We start from the raw sequence: 16661 nt of genomic DNA on the forward strand, positions 1-16661 counted from the left end.
GCTTTGAGGTCATAAAGTTCAGGTGGACCATGTTTTAGACTAGACTGTGTCCTTCTTTTTTTTTTTTTTTTTTGCTGTACGCGGGCCTCTCTCACTGTTGTGGCCTCTCCCGTTCCGGAGCGCAGGCTCAGCAGCCATGGCTCACGGGCCTAGCCGCTCCGCAGCATGTGGAATCTTCCCGGACTGGGGCACGAACCCACGTCCCCTATATTGGCAGGCGGACTCTCAACCACTGCGCCACCAGGGAAGCCCGACTGTGTCCTTCTTGAGAGGAGACAGAAGCGATGTATAAAATTTTTCAACAATGTCAATACTTTGTATTTCTAGGAAATTATGGAACGAATACATGAACTGTTTAGGAAGATTTTTTTTCGGGGCTTCTAAAAAGAGAATTTACTTTTCAAAGAAAATTCTGACCTCTGTAAACCAGCAGTCTGTCCTCAGCTGCTGAAGTTCTATAAAAATGCACAGAGGACCTTTGTACTGTTACTACCTTTGTACTGTTTTATAAACACGTTGTCAAATTGCTTTTCTTTGAAGTGACTGTTCTGAGTTCGGTATGCAGAATAATGGCCCCCAAAGATGTCCACATCTTACTCCCCGGAAGCTGTGAATATATCACCTTACAGGGCCAAAAGAATTGTGTAGCTGTGATTCAGTTAAGAGTTTTTGTTTGTTTATTTTTTTTTAATAGTCTTCGTAGCAGCTTTGCGTGTAATAGCAAACCACAACACCCTGAGATGCAGCAAAAGAATGTGTATAGAACATATAAGGAGCGTACACAGCAAGCGTGCTATACTTAGACTCTAAGATACTATTCAGCAAAGGAAATGATTGGCGTTCAACTAAATGCAGCAACATGAAAAGATATCACAAACACAATTGGGACCAAAGAAGCTGGACACCAAAGATTACCTCCAAAGGTTACCACATAGACTTTAACACATCTGAACTTACAGCGTGTGGCCCAGTTTTCCCCAGTTTTGAACTTGCCAGTGGAATCATGCAGTAGGTAATCGTTGGTGTCCAGTTAAGGGTTTTGAGATGAGGAGATGATCAAGTGGTCCTAGTATAATCACAAGGGTCCTTATAAAAGGGAGGCAGGAGGGTGTTGGAGTTAACAGGGAATCAGAGGAGGAGGTCGGGTTGAGGTGGGCGATGAACCGCGGATGGAAGCAGCCTCTAGAAGCGGGAAGAGGCCAGGTGCCAGGGATTTCCAGAGAAACGCAGTCCTGCCCACCCATCTGAGAATTCTGACCCTCTGGAGCTCTAAGATGGCAAGTGTATTTTGTTTTAAAACAACGAAGCTTGTGGTGATGTGTTGCAGCAGCAGCAAGAAACTCATACCTAATGGGGGTGGTTCGGTCACTCACTGACTCATCTCGAGGGGCTGCCCCGTGCCAGGCAGTGTTCCGGGCACCAGGGGTCAGTGGGGGACAAGACAGACCAGAGCCCAGATCCCCTAGACCTTCCATTGCAGAGGGAGGGAGAGAATATGGTTTCAGAGAGCCTCATCCTGCAGTGAGAATACAAGTGTCAAACAGCAGAGCATCATGGGGCGAGGAGCTGCAGAGCGGGCTTGTTTTGATGGGGGCCTCAGGCTTAGGAGGTCCCTGTGTCTGAGGAGGTGACACCTAAGCTGGAATTTGAGTGACCAAAAGGAAGCAGCTAGGCTAGCCTCTGGAAAGACACAGCAAGTACCGGGATGCAGAGCTTAGGAAGACAGCTCACTTGGGGTCAGAGAGCAGGGGGTGGTGGCCCCAATCCCCTGGCCCCCCCGCCACCGGTGGGAAGTCCTCGGACGTTCTTTCCATGCACAGGCTTTGTAATCCGGAGCAAGCAGCCTTCCTTCTAGGAGCTGATGACAGCGCCCGCTCTTGTGGGGTGACACGAGGTCTTCCCCTGTGAGCACTGTTGCCCAGCTCTTTGCACGCAGAGGAGAGAGGGTTTCCCTTGGCAGTCCCTCCTTATGAATAATCAGAGACTGCTAAAAATCGCTGGTCCATCCTGTATGTTCTCATATCCTTTGGAATCTGATAGTTGACATGGATTTTAGGGAAGGTTTATTCCTGTCCCCTGCTTTGACCAGCGAAAATGCAGCCCCAAAAGGGGATGTTACCCACATGGGTTGAAAGCTGTCGCAGCCTCTCCTGCATCTGAGGTCAGAGACTTTGCACCTGGGGACGGGGGCTGCAGCACCAAAGCTGGTCCTTCCTTTTGTCTTCTGCATATTTTTAAAAGTAAAAATCGACCTGCTCTGTCTGGCTACGAACATTTGTAAATTGCATTACATACAAAACTGAGGGCATTTTCTGCCTTGTGAAACGTTTTCTCAAATGGTCTCGCTTCTTAATTGGGTCCTGACTTTTTTGAGCCCCCCAATATTGGGCCCCCCAGAATGAGAGGTGTACATGACCCAAGGGACCCCCTTCCCAAGTCCATCTGCTCGTTCAAGCTCATGAAACTCAGGAAAGATGCATGGAGGTTTGTGCCAAGTCCATATCACATTATAAATATGTGTGTAGTGGGGTCTTTTAGTTTTCCTTTGTTTTTTTAATGAACAGAATAAGGTGGTTACACTTAGTAATACCCATTCACCAAAAGGAAAGGAGGGGGGGTGGGTTAAATCATTGTGTTTTTTGATGAATGGCTTGTACACCAAAAAATAAATTGGACAAACTGGCATAGAGCTCAGTGAACATGAAATCAGCTATTAGAAGAAAGCTTGTGAACAAATTCTGCGGCAGATATGCATCTTTTGATTAACGCCCTATCAATCATCCCCACAGCTACCTTAGCTGAGTCTTGCTGTAATCATTCATGGTTGCTTTCCGAAACACTGGCAGAAACTATAGCGCTGCAGAAACAGAATATTATTAGTGATTTCTCCCTAACTTACTGTGAACAATGACTGTTTTCACCAGGTTTCTGCTCTCCTTTATTAAAGAAATACAATACAGAATGAAAGGAGAGTTCCTCCGAGCCCTGTGAAATTCTCCTAGGGTATTCTTAACGACATTCAGTCTTAAATGGGCAAGCTATTGTAATGCAAGGCTCTCCGTAGGAATAATAGTAATGTAATCCCATTGAAACCACCTTTTTGTGGATTGTAGTCAAATGGGCAAAACGTGGAGTCACATTAATGAAGGGAGTATGTCTTCGGCGTTACTACTTAAAGTTGTTGAAATGGTTTGAATTTTGTTATTGTAATTATTATAGTCTCAGTTAATGCGCTTAACAGCAATAGTAATTAACCCACCAGATTGGGACATTTGCATGAATTCTACCTTTGACTTTGCAAGAAACCCTGATTCTTTCTGGGCTTTACACAGCAGGATGGAGAGAATATCTATATATATATATATATATATATATATATATATATATATATATATATATATTTTTTTTTCCCCCACTGAGTGGTTTTAAAGGAAGAAATTTTCACAAATGCCATTACAGTGTTTCACGCATTTCTTTAAAGCCATCGGCAGATTCCTCGAGAGCGCTTCATGCTTTTAAGAGGATTGGATTCTTAAACTATGGTGGTGCAGAGGACAATGTGGCACCACCTACTAGCCCAGAAATCTTTAGGTGATGGTGTGACTTCCTTAGAACTTCCTGTCGCCCGGGAAATACTCTGGCATAATGAAGTGGTGACAGGCATTAGCATGTATAATGGGCGCTAATAGACATTTAATGCTCCTTAGCTGCAAGAGGGAGCGGATGCTCTCCCATTGGAATATTCCTCAATCAAAGCCCATTGATCACCGATTCCAGCCAGGAGAGGTTAATCCATCAGCTTCTGTAACCAGACGGCACTGATGGAAATTCTTTAGGTGGCATTCAGGATGAACCAAGCTTTCCATCTTTACAAACAAATGAGTGATATGACAAGCATGGTGTTCAAAACACATTTAACCAATTGATTTTCTTTCTTCTTGTAATAAGATCTGGAGACTTATGAAAGCGTGCAGGGGGAGCATAGATGAAAAGAATTGCTCCACACACGGGAACGTGTGGGATGCGGAGCTGAGAAAAGTACTATAAAGCATGTAGTCACCCATTCTCTTTGTTATAGAAAGTTTGTTATTGCAATAAATAGTTGTTATTGAGCCGATGCCTTTTGCTTCCATTCTGCTGAAGTTTATCTCAGGTCTGCGTGTCTGTGCCAACGCCCATGCGTGTCCTGTCTGAGCCGTCAGCTTTCTCTAGGAAGTTTCAAGATGTTCGTCGATCATTTTTACCTTCTAATTTAAATGCACAGCCCTGATGCGATTTGGGGACAAAAAACTAGGTATAAAGGTGCACTGGTCTCTGTGTCCCGTGTAAATGATGGTTTTCCCTTTATCTCCCACCCGCAGCCCTGCCCTGAGCTTCACCTACCCTTCTGCACCCGTGTCTCTCCATATGCATCAGCAGATCTTAAGCCGACAGCAGAGCTTAGGCTCGGCCTTTGGACACAGCCCTCCGCTCATCCACCCCGCCCCAACTTTCCCGACACAGAGGCCTATTCCCGGGATCCCTACGGTTCTGAACCCTGTCCAGGTCACCTCCGGCCCTTCCGAGTCCTCACAGGTGAGAGAGACAGCTCGATGACCTGGTCTGTCTTGGGAATCATAGAGGAGAGCCACGGGGCCACATCAGCTATGAATACGCGCAGGCCAGTGGCATCCTCACCGCTTCCATCCTGCAGCCTGTGGTCCCAACCCAGGGCTGTCATCTTCAGATTCTGTGCCGTGTGTATGCTCCTCAAGAAACGAGAGCTTCTTCCACTAGAGTCATTTCAGCCTCGGGCTTCCCTCTGACCCTGTGCTGTCTATAGCCCATTCAGGAAAAATACATCCCATGAGTGGGTTGCTGTCATCCGGTCCCTTTCCCCTGCACTATTAGAGTTCGTTAAAGCCTGGATCCCAGCTCTTTTCCTCTAGCCTTAAAAAGCCCCAGGGAGTTGCTACTTAAGAGTTAAAAACAAAGAGCTGTCTCGTGAATGTATATCCTGGCTTTTAAAATATATATATATATTGGAGTATGATTGGTTTACAGTGTTGTGTTACTTTCTGCCGTACAGCAGAGTGAATCAGTTATACATATACATGTATCCGCTCTTTTTTAGATTCTTTTCCCATGTAGGTCATTACAGAGTACTGAGTAGAGCTCCCTGTTGCTATACAGTAGGTTCTTATTAGTTATCTGTTTTATATATAATAGTGTGTATATGTCAGTCCCAATCTCCCCTTTATCCCTCCCTCCCCCGCTTCCCCCTGGTAACTATAAGATTGTTTTCTACATCTGTGACTCTATTTCTGTTTTGTAAATAAGTTCATTTGTACCATTTTTTCAGTATGTCCTGGCTCTGAGCACATGTTCTGAACTCTGCTACGTGCAAATACGAGCCCTATCTGTCGTCATTCTGGTGCCAAGGACGCTCGCTATTCTCGACTTGTGTGTTTTAGCTGTGGTCCTACTCATTGATCCGAAGTTAATTTTTGTCTCTGTCCCTGCCAATGTGACCCACAGAACAAGCCCACGAGTGAGTCCGCCGTGACCAGCACCGGCGACCTGGTGCATAATAAACGCTCCAAGATCAAAGCCGATGAAGACCTCCCCAGCCCGGGGCCTCGGGGCCAGCAGGTGAGGGAGGCGCCGGCTCTGGCTCCCTCCAGCCTGGCGTCTTTTCACAGCATTGGCTTGTCTACCGCGTTCTTGGCCTTGGGCGTTACCCACACGTGTAACAAAAGGCCAGGGCTGGAGTACAACTAGGTTTGTTTCTCCAGCTCAGAAGCAGACACACGAAAACGCAGGCAGCTTTGTGGGGTATAAACTGGAGTAAGTGGGTGGATGTGTTTATTGTTGACCAGGGATGTGAACAGGCTTCAGTCCTTGGCCTTGATCTTGGGCCAGAATTACAAGCTCCTGGCTCTCAGCCTGGGCAGACCAGAGATATTCCTTATAATGATCATGTTCTTATTTTTTCTTACGTTGCCACTTGCTACTGGCCAGGAGACCCTGCATAGCCAGGAGGGATCCAGCGACAACTAACCTAACCTAAGGCTACTTAGATTCTTGTTCTTTACCCCAAGTCCTGAAAGGACAACTTTAAAAATTCCAGTCTTGTCTCTGCTGTTACATAGATCCTGAGCCTCAATTTTAAAAATGTGTAGATTCGGGCTTCCCTGGTGGCGCAGTGGTTAAGAATCCACCTGCCAGTGCAGGCGACACGGGTTCGATCCCTGGACCGGAAAGATCCCACATGCCGCGGAGCAACTAAGCCTGTGCGCCACAACCGCTGAGCCTGCGCTCTAGAGCCCACGAGATGCAACTGCTGAGCCCGCATGCCACAACTACAGAAGCCCGGGCGCCTAGAGCCTGTGCTCTGCAACAAGAGAAGCCAACGCAATGAGAAGCCCGCACAGCTCAACGAAGAGTAGCCCCCGCTCGCCACAACTAGAGAAACCCACGTGCGGCAACGAAGACCCAACGCAGCCATAAATTAATTAATTAATTTAAAAAAAAGAATGTGTAGATTCTGCTCGTAATCCTATCTCGTAGGTTCCCTGGGCCTGATACGGAGCTCAATGAGTATAATTCCCAGAGATAGGGGTTGGACGAGAGTCTGGATGTCCACAGAATCTGGACCGTGCAATGTTCAGGCTGCTTCAGCCCCAACCTGAGAGTGCTTAAGCCCACGTTTCCTTTTTAGGGAGCATTTGGAAGATGGAACGAATGGGTGTCATGGGCTCTGAGAGCCATCCTTCTTCTTGCATGTTGCTGGTTATGCCTAAACACTTGTATACAGCTTTTACCATCTAACCTCAGATTAGATCCCGAATTTGCACACCTCATCATCTCCCAGAATTCTGGAAATCCTTTGTCTTTTCATTTCTGCAAAGCTGCCTTAGAAGACTAGAAAAGACTTCACCGACAAGCTTTTGATGCTATGGTTCTTGGGCAGGGAGTGTACGCTTGGAGACCGGAAGCTGAGCCCAGAAGACATCATCCCTGTAGAAATCCACACAGTGCCTCTCACAGCCTCCAGTGGCAGGGAGAACAGAAACAGAATTAGCAGTAAACCATTTCCCTGGATTCCAACATAGGAGAATAAACAAATTAATATGCTGAAAAGAATTTAACCGAAAGAACAATCTTTTGGATAAAAGACTACATCACCTAGTTTCATTGCTTTTCTTAAGAGATGACATCTTAGGTTGCTCTCACCTTGGTATTCAGGACAGCAAAGTTTAGCCTCAATACCTTACCGACATTCTGGTTTGGACCGTTGCCTTTAATCACAAGTTAACAACCTTCGAAGGCATATTGAGTAAATCTGAAAAAAATGCACACAAATGATTCCATCTTTGGTTTCTTCAATTCACAAAACCCAGCTGATAGACTTGGGCTCTATTTTATTTTCCCCCAAAAATTGCATCCGGAGGAAGACAAGCCTACATCAGGTTTTTCATTTCTCTTCTTTTTTTTTTTTTTTTGACTTTTTATTTTATATTGGAGTAGAGTTGATGAACAATGTCGTGATAGCTTCAGGTGTCCAGCAAAGTGATTCACTTACGCATTTTCCCCTTCAGGTTGTTACATAATAGTGAGCAGAGTTCCCTTTCTCTTCTGTCTGCCGTCCCATCGTGTCTGATTTTGTCTCTCTTTCTCCTCCCTTCCCCACCCCTGCCTTTCAGGAACAGCCTGAAGGGACAACCCTGGTGAAGGAGGAAGGGGACAAAGAAGAAAGCAAACAGGAGCCTGAAGTCATCTATGAGACAAACTGCCACTGGGAGGGCTGTTCTCGGGAGTTCGACACCCAGGAGCAGCTGGTGCATGTGAGTGAAGGGGGCCGGGAAGGGGGCTTTACAGCTATGTGACCTTTCCTGCGGGGTCAGTTCCCCTGACCCCATGCTGAGTCAAGTTTCTCAGCTAGCAGCCTAGCAAACTGGAGGGGGCTTGATGACTTTCTGAGAATAAAGAGAACTCTGAGCCACTGTGCTTGACCTGTTCAGTCAGCTAAAGCTGAGTGTAAAATTCAATAACGTCTTCAAGAGAGAGTGTAATGACTCTGATCCCATAAGCGAGAAAACACTGTTTTGAGTTAGCGACTTTGATGGTTATTGAGTAATAGTAAGCTGGACATGAATTATTATTAACCTTTTAACCAAGTTTGATTTTAACCAAGACCCAGTAGCAATCGAAAAAATCATAGAGGTGGGGGAAGTCCTTTTTCTCCCTCCTCCCTTCCCCTCCCCGACCCTCACCAGCTAAGGAGTCTCCCATGATTTTAGGCGTCAGTTGGTACTTGCTATGAGAAGTGGGTAATGGTTTGCGATAAGCCGTTAGCACAGTTTCTTGACTTGAAGCCAATCCTTGCGGGCCTCACAGTTCCGTGGAAAAAGCAATATATATTTTAAAATGTGTCTAATGATGTATATTTTTGAAAACTGCAATGTGGTCTGACTGAGAACCTCAGCTCGCCTTCCCACACCAGATTCAGAAGTCTTTCCCATACTCCCTTGCCAGTTATTTCAAATAATGCAGGGTACCCCCGTCTACATACCTCATTAGCCCTGTTTCCTTGGCCCGTGCTTCGTCTTTGTTTGGTACTTTCTCAGGCCAGTAGAATCTCCCTGGCACATGGGGCCAGGAGCAGTTGAGATGGAAGGGCATTCGCATCATCAAGGATGACACGATGTCAAAGCACAGGGTTGCATTAAGGCATTAGGATGGTTTGCTGTGTGTAGCCCTTTCATAAGCTTTAAATATGACAGCACATCTGACAGTAACTTCCTCATGACCCCCCCGCCCCGTCACCTACACACACCATACACACCCCCATTCCATTCTCTTTACTTTTACAGTCACTTTTTATTTTTAGATGATCTATATCGCTTGATAACCCTCCTCCGTTTAAACACTAAGATTATACAATTCCTATTTGTCCTTATCCTCTAATATATACCACATGCTGCAGTTACATTATAGTGTCAAATATATGGTTTGCCAGGTTTTGAGATCCATCATATACAGAATGTTTTGAGGACTTACCATGACCTCAGGGTTTCCCCCCCCCATTTCTTTTTTGATCATGTCTCCTTGTAATAGTATAGAGAGAATTCTAGATTTCTCTGCACAGCAAGAAACTAGAAAGTCAAATGTTTTTAATTAAGGTATATTTCCAGATTTTTCCATGAACTTAATTTGATTCTTTCTCTTTAATTTGATGCAAGTGTTATTTTTAAGCCAAGCCTGACTTAACAGCCTTTTATTCTTGCTGATTGTTTTAATGGAAACCACAGACATCGTAACACTAAAGGGAAAAAAAAAAAAAAAGCTTGGAATTTTTCTTTTAATGTGGGGAAATAAACCCAAAGAAGAAAGAATGCCAAGAATACCCTCAGTGATAGAGTGAGTGAACATCGTACATGAGAAGAACTGGTGGTACAAAACCTGCCGTCATAAACGAGATGCTGCTAGGCAGTGCTGCTTGCCTTTTAAAACATCCTTCTGAGAGAGGACACGGTCTCATGGTGCCTTTTCTGTGGATAAGTCATTGCAGTTTCCAAGGAGCGCTGTGATTTTTGTTCAGCTGTTAGCAAATGAGGAAGGAAATTCCAAGTCTACATTTAAAAGAAATTATGTTCCTCATCAAAGGCCAGTCTTGAGATAACATGTTGAGGGGTTGTGGTTATACCATCACATTTTCCCTGCCTTCTATGTCACATGAAAGCTTTTCAAAGACAGTGGTTATTGCAGGTATTTGTATTTAATCTCAGTGGCAAAAGGTTTTAGGTAGGGATGATGCTTTAATAGAGAGATCTGAGTAGTTTTAAGGCAAGGCTGCTTAGCCTGTCAACCAAATGGCCACCATGTTGTCTGCTTTCTTATAAAAACTAGGAAATGAATTACATGTACACCGGAATTTTTTTATTCCAAATTGGCAAGAAGAAATTCGTGTCAGGATTAGGAGAAAATCCAATGTATTATCTTTATGATATGAATTTTAGTCTGAGATAAATTATATGAGTTAAGGAAACTTAGTTAAGTGAATTAAAAATTTTAACTTACAATAACATACATAAAGATGCTGGTTTATATCGCTTATTCTCTGCCTTTTCACTCATCATCTGACGTGTAGAAATTCCAGATTTGTACGTGTAAATTGATTTTACTTCACGTGACAGACATATAAGCGCCTTCCTGCTCACGGTGAATCTGGTGGCTTCAGCAGCGGCCTGGTGTATTATTTTTTGTAGACTGAATGAATAGCTAGTTGAAATCCACCTAATTACTTGGGTGGCAGATGGAAAAAAGACCAGTGGCAAAAACCAGTTTTTTAGGGACAGAGGAAGCATGAACTATTTGCATTGCTATGACTCTCCTTGGAGAGAGGACATTTTGTGAATTAGTTGAATTTTCCTGCTACAGACAACCAAGAGCAAAAGGTGTTAAGCCATTCTGATGCTCTGCCTTATTTATAGCCATGACCCATTCTTTTTCCCCCTCTTACAGTTAATAGAAAGATTCATGATTCTTCATGGTTGTCTATCTAGTGTCTGACAGTCCCGACTGCCTGCGAAAGCAAGTCACTATCTATAATTGATATCCTCCCGTGGAATAGGGTGCTGGCTGCAATTGAAGGGCTTTGCTGAAAGCTCTTAAATCCTGACAAGTTCTCCCCTTGTTCTGGTTCAGTCGCTGAGCTGCACGGTTGGAATTCCAGAGTCATTTGAACTTGGTGCAGAAGGGAGACATGTGTTTCGCATTAGCAAATCAGAGTTGAAGAGGAGAATTAGGGACTCAGCCGACTTTGCCCGCCAGGTAGTCTCATTTTCAGCGTAATGCACTCCGTGTTCTCTTGAAAAGATGACCCCATCCCATTACTGTCCGAACAGATGGGCTAAATATTGCCTTTGCCTTCTCTTCTCCTCTATTTCAAGCCCCTGTCCTTCTCCCGTAGTGTGTTGATTCCAGGTTTGCTGTGGAGTCTCTCTCACTGGGATGTTTAATTAATTTCTCTTCCCAGCAAGATAATTATAATTGGGCTTCATGACTCTCCAGCTAGTATTAAATTTGTCATAAATTTACTTCTATGCCCAGAAGCTAAGGAGACAGATGTATATTTTTGTTAGCTGGTTTTTTGTTGTACTTTGTCCCCTTCTTAGTAGCAGTTAAAATAAGAGAGTAAGAAGGATATAGAGTACAAAAATTAATTAAAGTGCTTTCGATTAAGACGGAATTTATTATTGATTTGTCAAGATGCCAGCCATTTCTCTTCCCTTGATAGCTGGAAAGCGCATAGTCTAACATCTCAAAATAATTTGAAAAGTCCACACTTCCCCTTCAATCCCAAATGAATTAGATCCTCTTTTTTTGCTGTCGTGCATTATATATTCCCAAACGCACGACTCTTATATCTGATTCTGAAAGTCGTAGAATATCGGTTCGCCCAGTGTGGTTTCTGTTTTTGTTTTGTTTTGTTGGTTTAGCTTTTTTTACTATGGAAAACAACTCAAATTCTGTCTGCTGGCCTTGCTTCTCACAGAGATGAGAAAGGTTTCCCAGCCTTCCTGAGACCCGTTTCCCTCTTGCATTCATTCTGTCCTGGAAGACAGTTCCAGCTCTGGCCCTTGGATGCTTGAAAAATATCCAGCATGCATTGCCTGCAGCCCAAGTTAGTCTCAGGTTCTTTGCTTCTGAATGGCGTTGTGTGTACCACTGATGTTCTGAGAGGCTTTTTAAGAAGAGGAGAAAGGAATACATGTGAAGAAAGAGGAACATGTACCTCGGTGTGCGTCACCACTGCCAGGCGTCTAGTTATGCTTGAAAACATAACTGCTGGTATCCGAAAGAGTAAAAATAGTATAATCACCATAGCTAATGCCCACCTGTTTGCTCTGTCACTGTAATTCGCTTAACTTCTATTACACCAACCCAACCCTTTCTTCCCGTTTAAGGAATAACACATATAATATTCTTTCCAAAGGTCAAATTATTTTTTTACCAGTTTTATTCCGCTTATTCCGGATAAGAATAACCTTATCTGCAGGGAGGGCCTGGGCAGTTACACTGTGCGGGCTCTTGTCTCCTGCCTGTAGGGCCGAACAGCAGAGAACACGAGAGGTGTTTATGTGAGTCCCCAGCTTCAACTGGGTGGCATGTACGTCGCTGTACTCCTTCATTTGTATCTTTTAAACGTGGTGTCAAAAATTCACCCTTTTGTACAATGATTAGCCACCTCCTTGGATTTTAAATGCTTTCATATGCTGCGGATTTTGATCTCTAAAAGCGTGCTGAAGTTTCCTTTATCAGAAGAACACAGTTATAATCACCTTTGCTGCCATTTGAACACACATTCTATACATCGGCAGCATGAAAATGAAAGGCTTTCTTCTTAATATCGTAGAGATTTAGATACAAAGGAAGCACACCTAATCTGCAAAGAATTGATGCGTCCGTAGAAATACGGGAGAGTGTTAGGATGTGGTGAAGACATTACTTTCATATTAATACCGTGTTCCCAAATTTGCATTTTAAATGTTTTCCAGCTAATTTTGATCCCTTTGCTTAAGTTGCATTGTGTATCTTTCCCTAAGAGAAGATGGAGTTTAAGATGTGATGGGGGCCTCCGATAAGAGGCAGACGTAGATTTGTGTGCACATAAAACCTAAAATGAAGGAGTGAAGATTTTGATCTCATTTTCCCTACATCGATGCTAGTTAATTTAGTGACTCTAATTATTTGGAAATAACTGCATGGAAAAATGTAGACGAAGAACCACCAACTTCAAAGCCATCCTTTGACAATCGTGCCCCGAGGGTCACGTTCTTTTTCAAGTTACTGGCTAAATTGCACCTGCAGAAATTGTTCCCATAAAGACACTCGGGAGATTAGACTGAGTGGGGGGCACGGAGGGCTGTGTGGTCCACCAGTGAGAGCCTCCCGGCACCAGCGGAATTCTGAGTGGCAGCGCCATCTCTGCCCTGACCCTTGGGATGACCTCCCTGGAACCATTTGACCCTTTAGAACGTTATTTTCTCACTTATCATACTGTGAAACAGCCGTGAAAATAAGTGCCGTCCCCCACGTCCAAGGCCAAACAGAGATCTCATGCAGGAGGCCTAATGAGAAACAGACGGAGGGTCTCAAAGAGGTGACTCGTCTCTCTGTTTCACGTATTTGTGTTTTGCAGGGCGGAGTGGGGGAGGGGTGGGCAGTGGCGCTGTTGGGTTTTGTGGCCTCTGTGTATTAGCTCTAAGGCTTATTTCATATTCATTGTTGCTGAACTGAGGTGTGCATTTGACCGAAGCTGGAGATCCCGTTCTCTTCCCCCAGTGTGGTTCTAATGGATGGGACTTGGCCGAGACATTTCACCTCTCTAACCTTGGTTTTAGTAAAAGCAAGGGAAGGGTTCAAAGTGGATCGTCCTTAGGCTAAGAATGGCAGGCAGGTTTCATTTCAGGTACAAACCTACTGGCTGGCAGTCACTTGGGGTGCTGAGCTGCGCTCTTCCCCACTTTCAGCTGCAGAGGCAGGGGGGTAAGGATGATGCAAAGCCTGCCATGGACGAGGTTTCGCAGCAGACAGGTACTCACTGTATGTTTTCCAAAGTCCTCCAACTCTGTAGATTAAGTGCACTCCAGAACAATTGTGGTTAATTTTTCTAGGGGGTGGTATGTTAATTACTTGAGCAATGATTGAATTATTAAAATTCTCTCTTTACTAATGCTCCTTCACCCGTGAATGAAGAACAACAAATCAATATTTTAAATAAGATATAATGGGTATCGAATCATATCTTAGTTACTTTCTTAAATTTGTTCATCCGTTTTAGACCCCATGAAATATTTCATCAAAACCTTCATCCGAATAACTGTTTACTGCCTTTTGGGGAGGATTTTTCTATCAAAAGCTTTTTGATTGGTTCTGAATGATACTCTAGGTGAGATTCTGGATTCTGCTAATAATTAGTTCCCTGGAATATTCTGTATGGACGCAATTTATACAAGAGAAGATGGTGTCACTTTGGGCTGGGCTGCCCACCTCACTAAAGTTTACTTGCCAATAGCAGATCTTGCTGATACCACGTATCCTCTTGTTTGTCAGCAAAAGTATGAGCTGACAAACGGCAACTCACTAGAAGAGGGCCTGGGTGCAGCCTTCATACTACCCACTGCCCCAGCTTTGCGGTGGGCACCTGCTAGCGCGACTTAGACCAGAGCCTCCTGGAGTGGTCCTTCTCATTGGGAGGGGGAGACAAGGAAACATAAAAGCATAGTGAACAATGTAAAGTTGGACCTCATGAAGCCATAGAGTGTAGTTGTGATCTTAGGGGCTCAGAAGAGGAAGAAGTGTATGAGGGGTACCCAGAAAGCCTTCTGGGAAACGTGGGAAATATGGTTAAAGTCAAAGCAAAGCAGACCAGATATGCAGGTCAGCTTTTGAGATATGATGACGATGGTGATGGTGATGGTGATGATGATGATGGTGATGGTGATGGTGGTGATGGTGATGGTGATGGTGATGGTGATGATGGTGATGGTGATGACGATGGTGGTGATGGTGATAATGATGGTGATGGCAATGAGGATAAGGATGGTGACAATGAGGATGATGGTGATGATTTTGTAAGAAGAAATAGCACCTTATCTGAAAGAAAACTTTGGCTGACCACTGTTCTCCTGCTATAGTACAATGCACTGCGTTTCAAAGCTGACAGACCTGGGTTCAAAACCTTCTTTCCACACTAGGCATGTTACATTCCTTCTCTTGAAACAAGAATAATAATAGTATTTACTTCATAAAACAGTTGGGGGAATTAGCTTAAAAATTATGCTCAATAAAGTGTTAGCGCTTCTCCATATAAAAGTAAAAAGTGTAAAGGTATTTACCGGCTGCTAAGTGCATGTGTGTTGCCTGTGAAAACATGGTTTAGGCTGGTATTCGGGCAGTGTTTGCGTTGGCATGTCACCATGAAGTGAGTAACTGCATAAAGATGCTGACCGGGCCTCCAGTTCATGAAACCTAGGAGAGAAGGGCTGGAGAAGTCCCTGGGTCCCTTCCTTGTACTCCAGATCCCTCACTGGACTTGCTTGTGCTGTGTTGAGATTCAGAGCCTCATCTTGTTATGAGTTCAATTGTGCTGACATCCTTCTGAAAGTTCTCCTTAGTGGTTGCCCTAAAACGAGGCTCCCCAGCCTGGGCACACGGGGGCAGGGGGTTCTTTGGCGTGGGGACTCTCCTCTTCCTTGTAGGACTGTTAGCAGCATTGCTGACCTCTGGCCACTGGATGCTGGGAGCGCCCCTCCTCCATTGTGACAACGAAAAATGTCTCCAGACATTGTCAAATGTCCCCTGGGAAGGGAGAATTACCCCCAGTTCTGCTCTAATCTTTCCTCTTGCAGTGTGGGAAGAAAAAAGCAACAAAAATTTAAAAAGTATATTTGTGATTAAAGATAAATTTTCTCCTGCTCAAATGTACTTTAGAATGTTCGGATTAAAAAGAAAAGATAACCTCATTAAACAGTCTCCAGCAAAAGATTATATGTATTATATATATATTTATAAAAATATATATATATATACACATTCTGTATTACATTTATAGATATTGCGTGTGTGCATGTGCACGCATGCTTGTGTGTGCATGTACGTGGGGTGTGTGTGTGTGTGTGTGTGTGTGGTGTGCATTAATTGGCAGAACTTAATTTTAAAACCACATTTGCTAAGGTTAGGCACACACAGTAGTTCTCAGGAAGTCCCATAACCAGCCAAGCCCTTTGTCTTGGTGGAGAAATTCCATCACTGTTTTTCTTTTTTTTGCAGACCGAGGGAAGTCACTCAGACTTCAGCTTCTGAGACCATGGCAAGCAGGGTTGGAGATCAGGCTCCTGCTTTGACATAAAACAGAGCTCAAAGAACAGAAAGCAATTTTCTAGTGCAAGGACTTTTTGAAGATTCAGAGACATTTAGGCTTTTCTAAGATTAGCTAAGTACTGCCATAGATGGATTTTTTTTTTTCGTTTCTAGAATGATTAGTGTTGGCTAGAGAAGAGAACTGTAAGTGGCATATTCTCAAAAGACTATGTATAGGCCAAGGCCTTAAACTTAAGCCATCCGCAGCCCCCCAGTTGACAGTAAAACTAGCATCAGTGAGTGAGGGTGTGGAGAGAACATTGGATGGTGTGTTGGAGATTTATCTTTTATCCCTACATCTGCCAAAAGTTGCTTCTGACTTTGAGTAAGTCACCCTACAACTTCAATCATTAGTTTCTCATCAAAAATGGAGATAACATCTATCTGATTTTCCTCACAAGCTTTTTTGATTTGTTTTTTGTTTGTAAGGATAGAATGAGATCATGTAATGGAAGTGCTTTGTAAACTCTGAAGCATTATTCAAATATAAGGAAGGATAGAATCCATGAGAAGTAGCATTAATAAATCTACCTAATGGAGAGATTAAGGAGACTTTTCACCAGAATAAAGAAGTTTATAAGTATGTTGGTAATTCAGTTGTGCCCTCTCACCTCTGTAGGCTGTTGATCTTACCTGTTACAGTACATCATCATCATCACCACCTAGTGGCTGCTATACAAATTGCAGGCATAGTGTTGAGAAGAAAAAAGTCTCATGCACATCAGACCTATGGACTTCGGGTTGGGGTTGAT

General features: G+C 43.8%; 1 protein-coding gene across 3 annotated transcripts in view; it reads left to right on the forward strand.

Annotated features, from left to right (window-relative positions):
- The window catches only part of GLI3 (GLI family zinc finger 3), a 286977-nt gene that overhangs the window by 216032 nt on the left and 54284 nt on the right, over positions 1–16661 (forward strand). For 2 of the 3 annotated variants that reach the window (XM_019940662.3, XM_073809535.1), the window contains exons 8-10: positions 4362–4575; positions 5518–5631; positions 7686–7826. In XM_019940662.3, coding sequence (XP_019796221.1) covers positions 4362–4575; positions 5518–5631; positions 7686–7826 — 469 coding nt within the window. The remainder of the gene's footprint in view (positions 1–4361; positions 4576–5517; positions 5632–7685; positions 7827–16661) is intronic. The other variant, XM_033862873.2, reaches the window with a different exon arrangement.

This window comes from Tursiops truncatus, chromosome 9, assembly GCF_011762595.2.
Source record: "Tursiops truncatus isolate mTurTru1 chromosome 9, mTurTru1.mat.Y, whole genome shotgun sequence".
NCBI lineage: Eukaryota > Metazoa > Chordata > Mammalia > Artiodactyla > Delphinidae > Tursiops > Tursiops truncatus.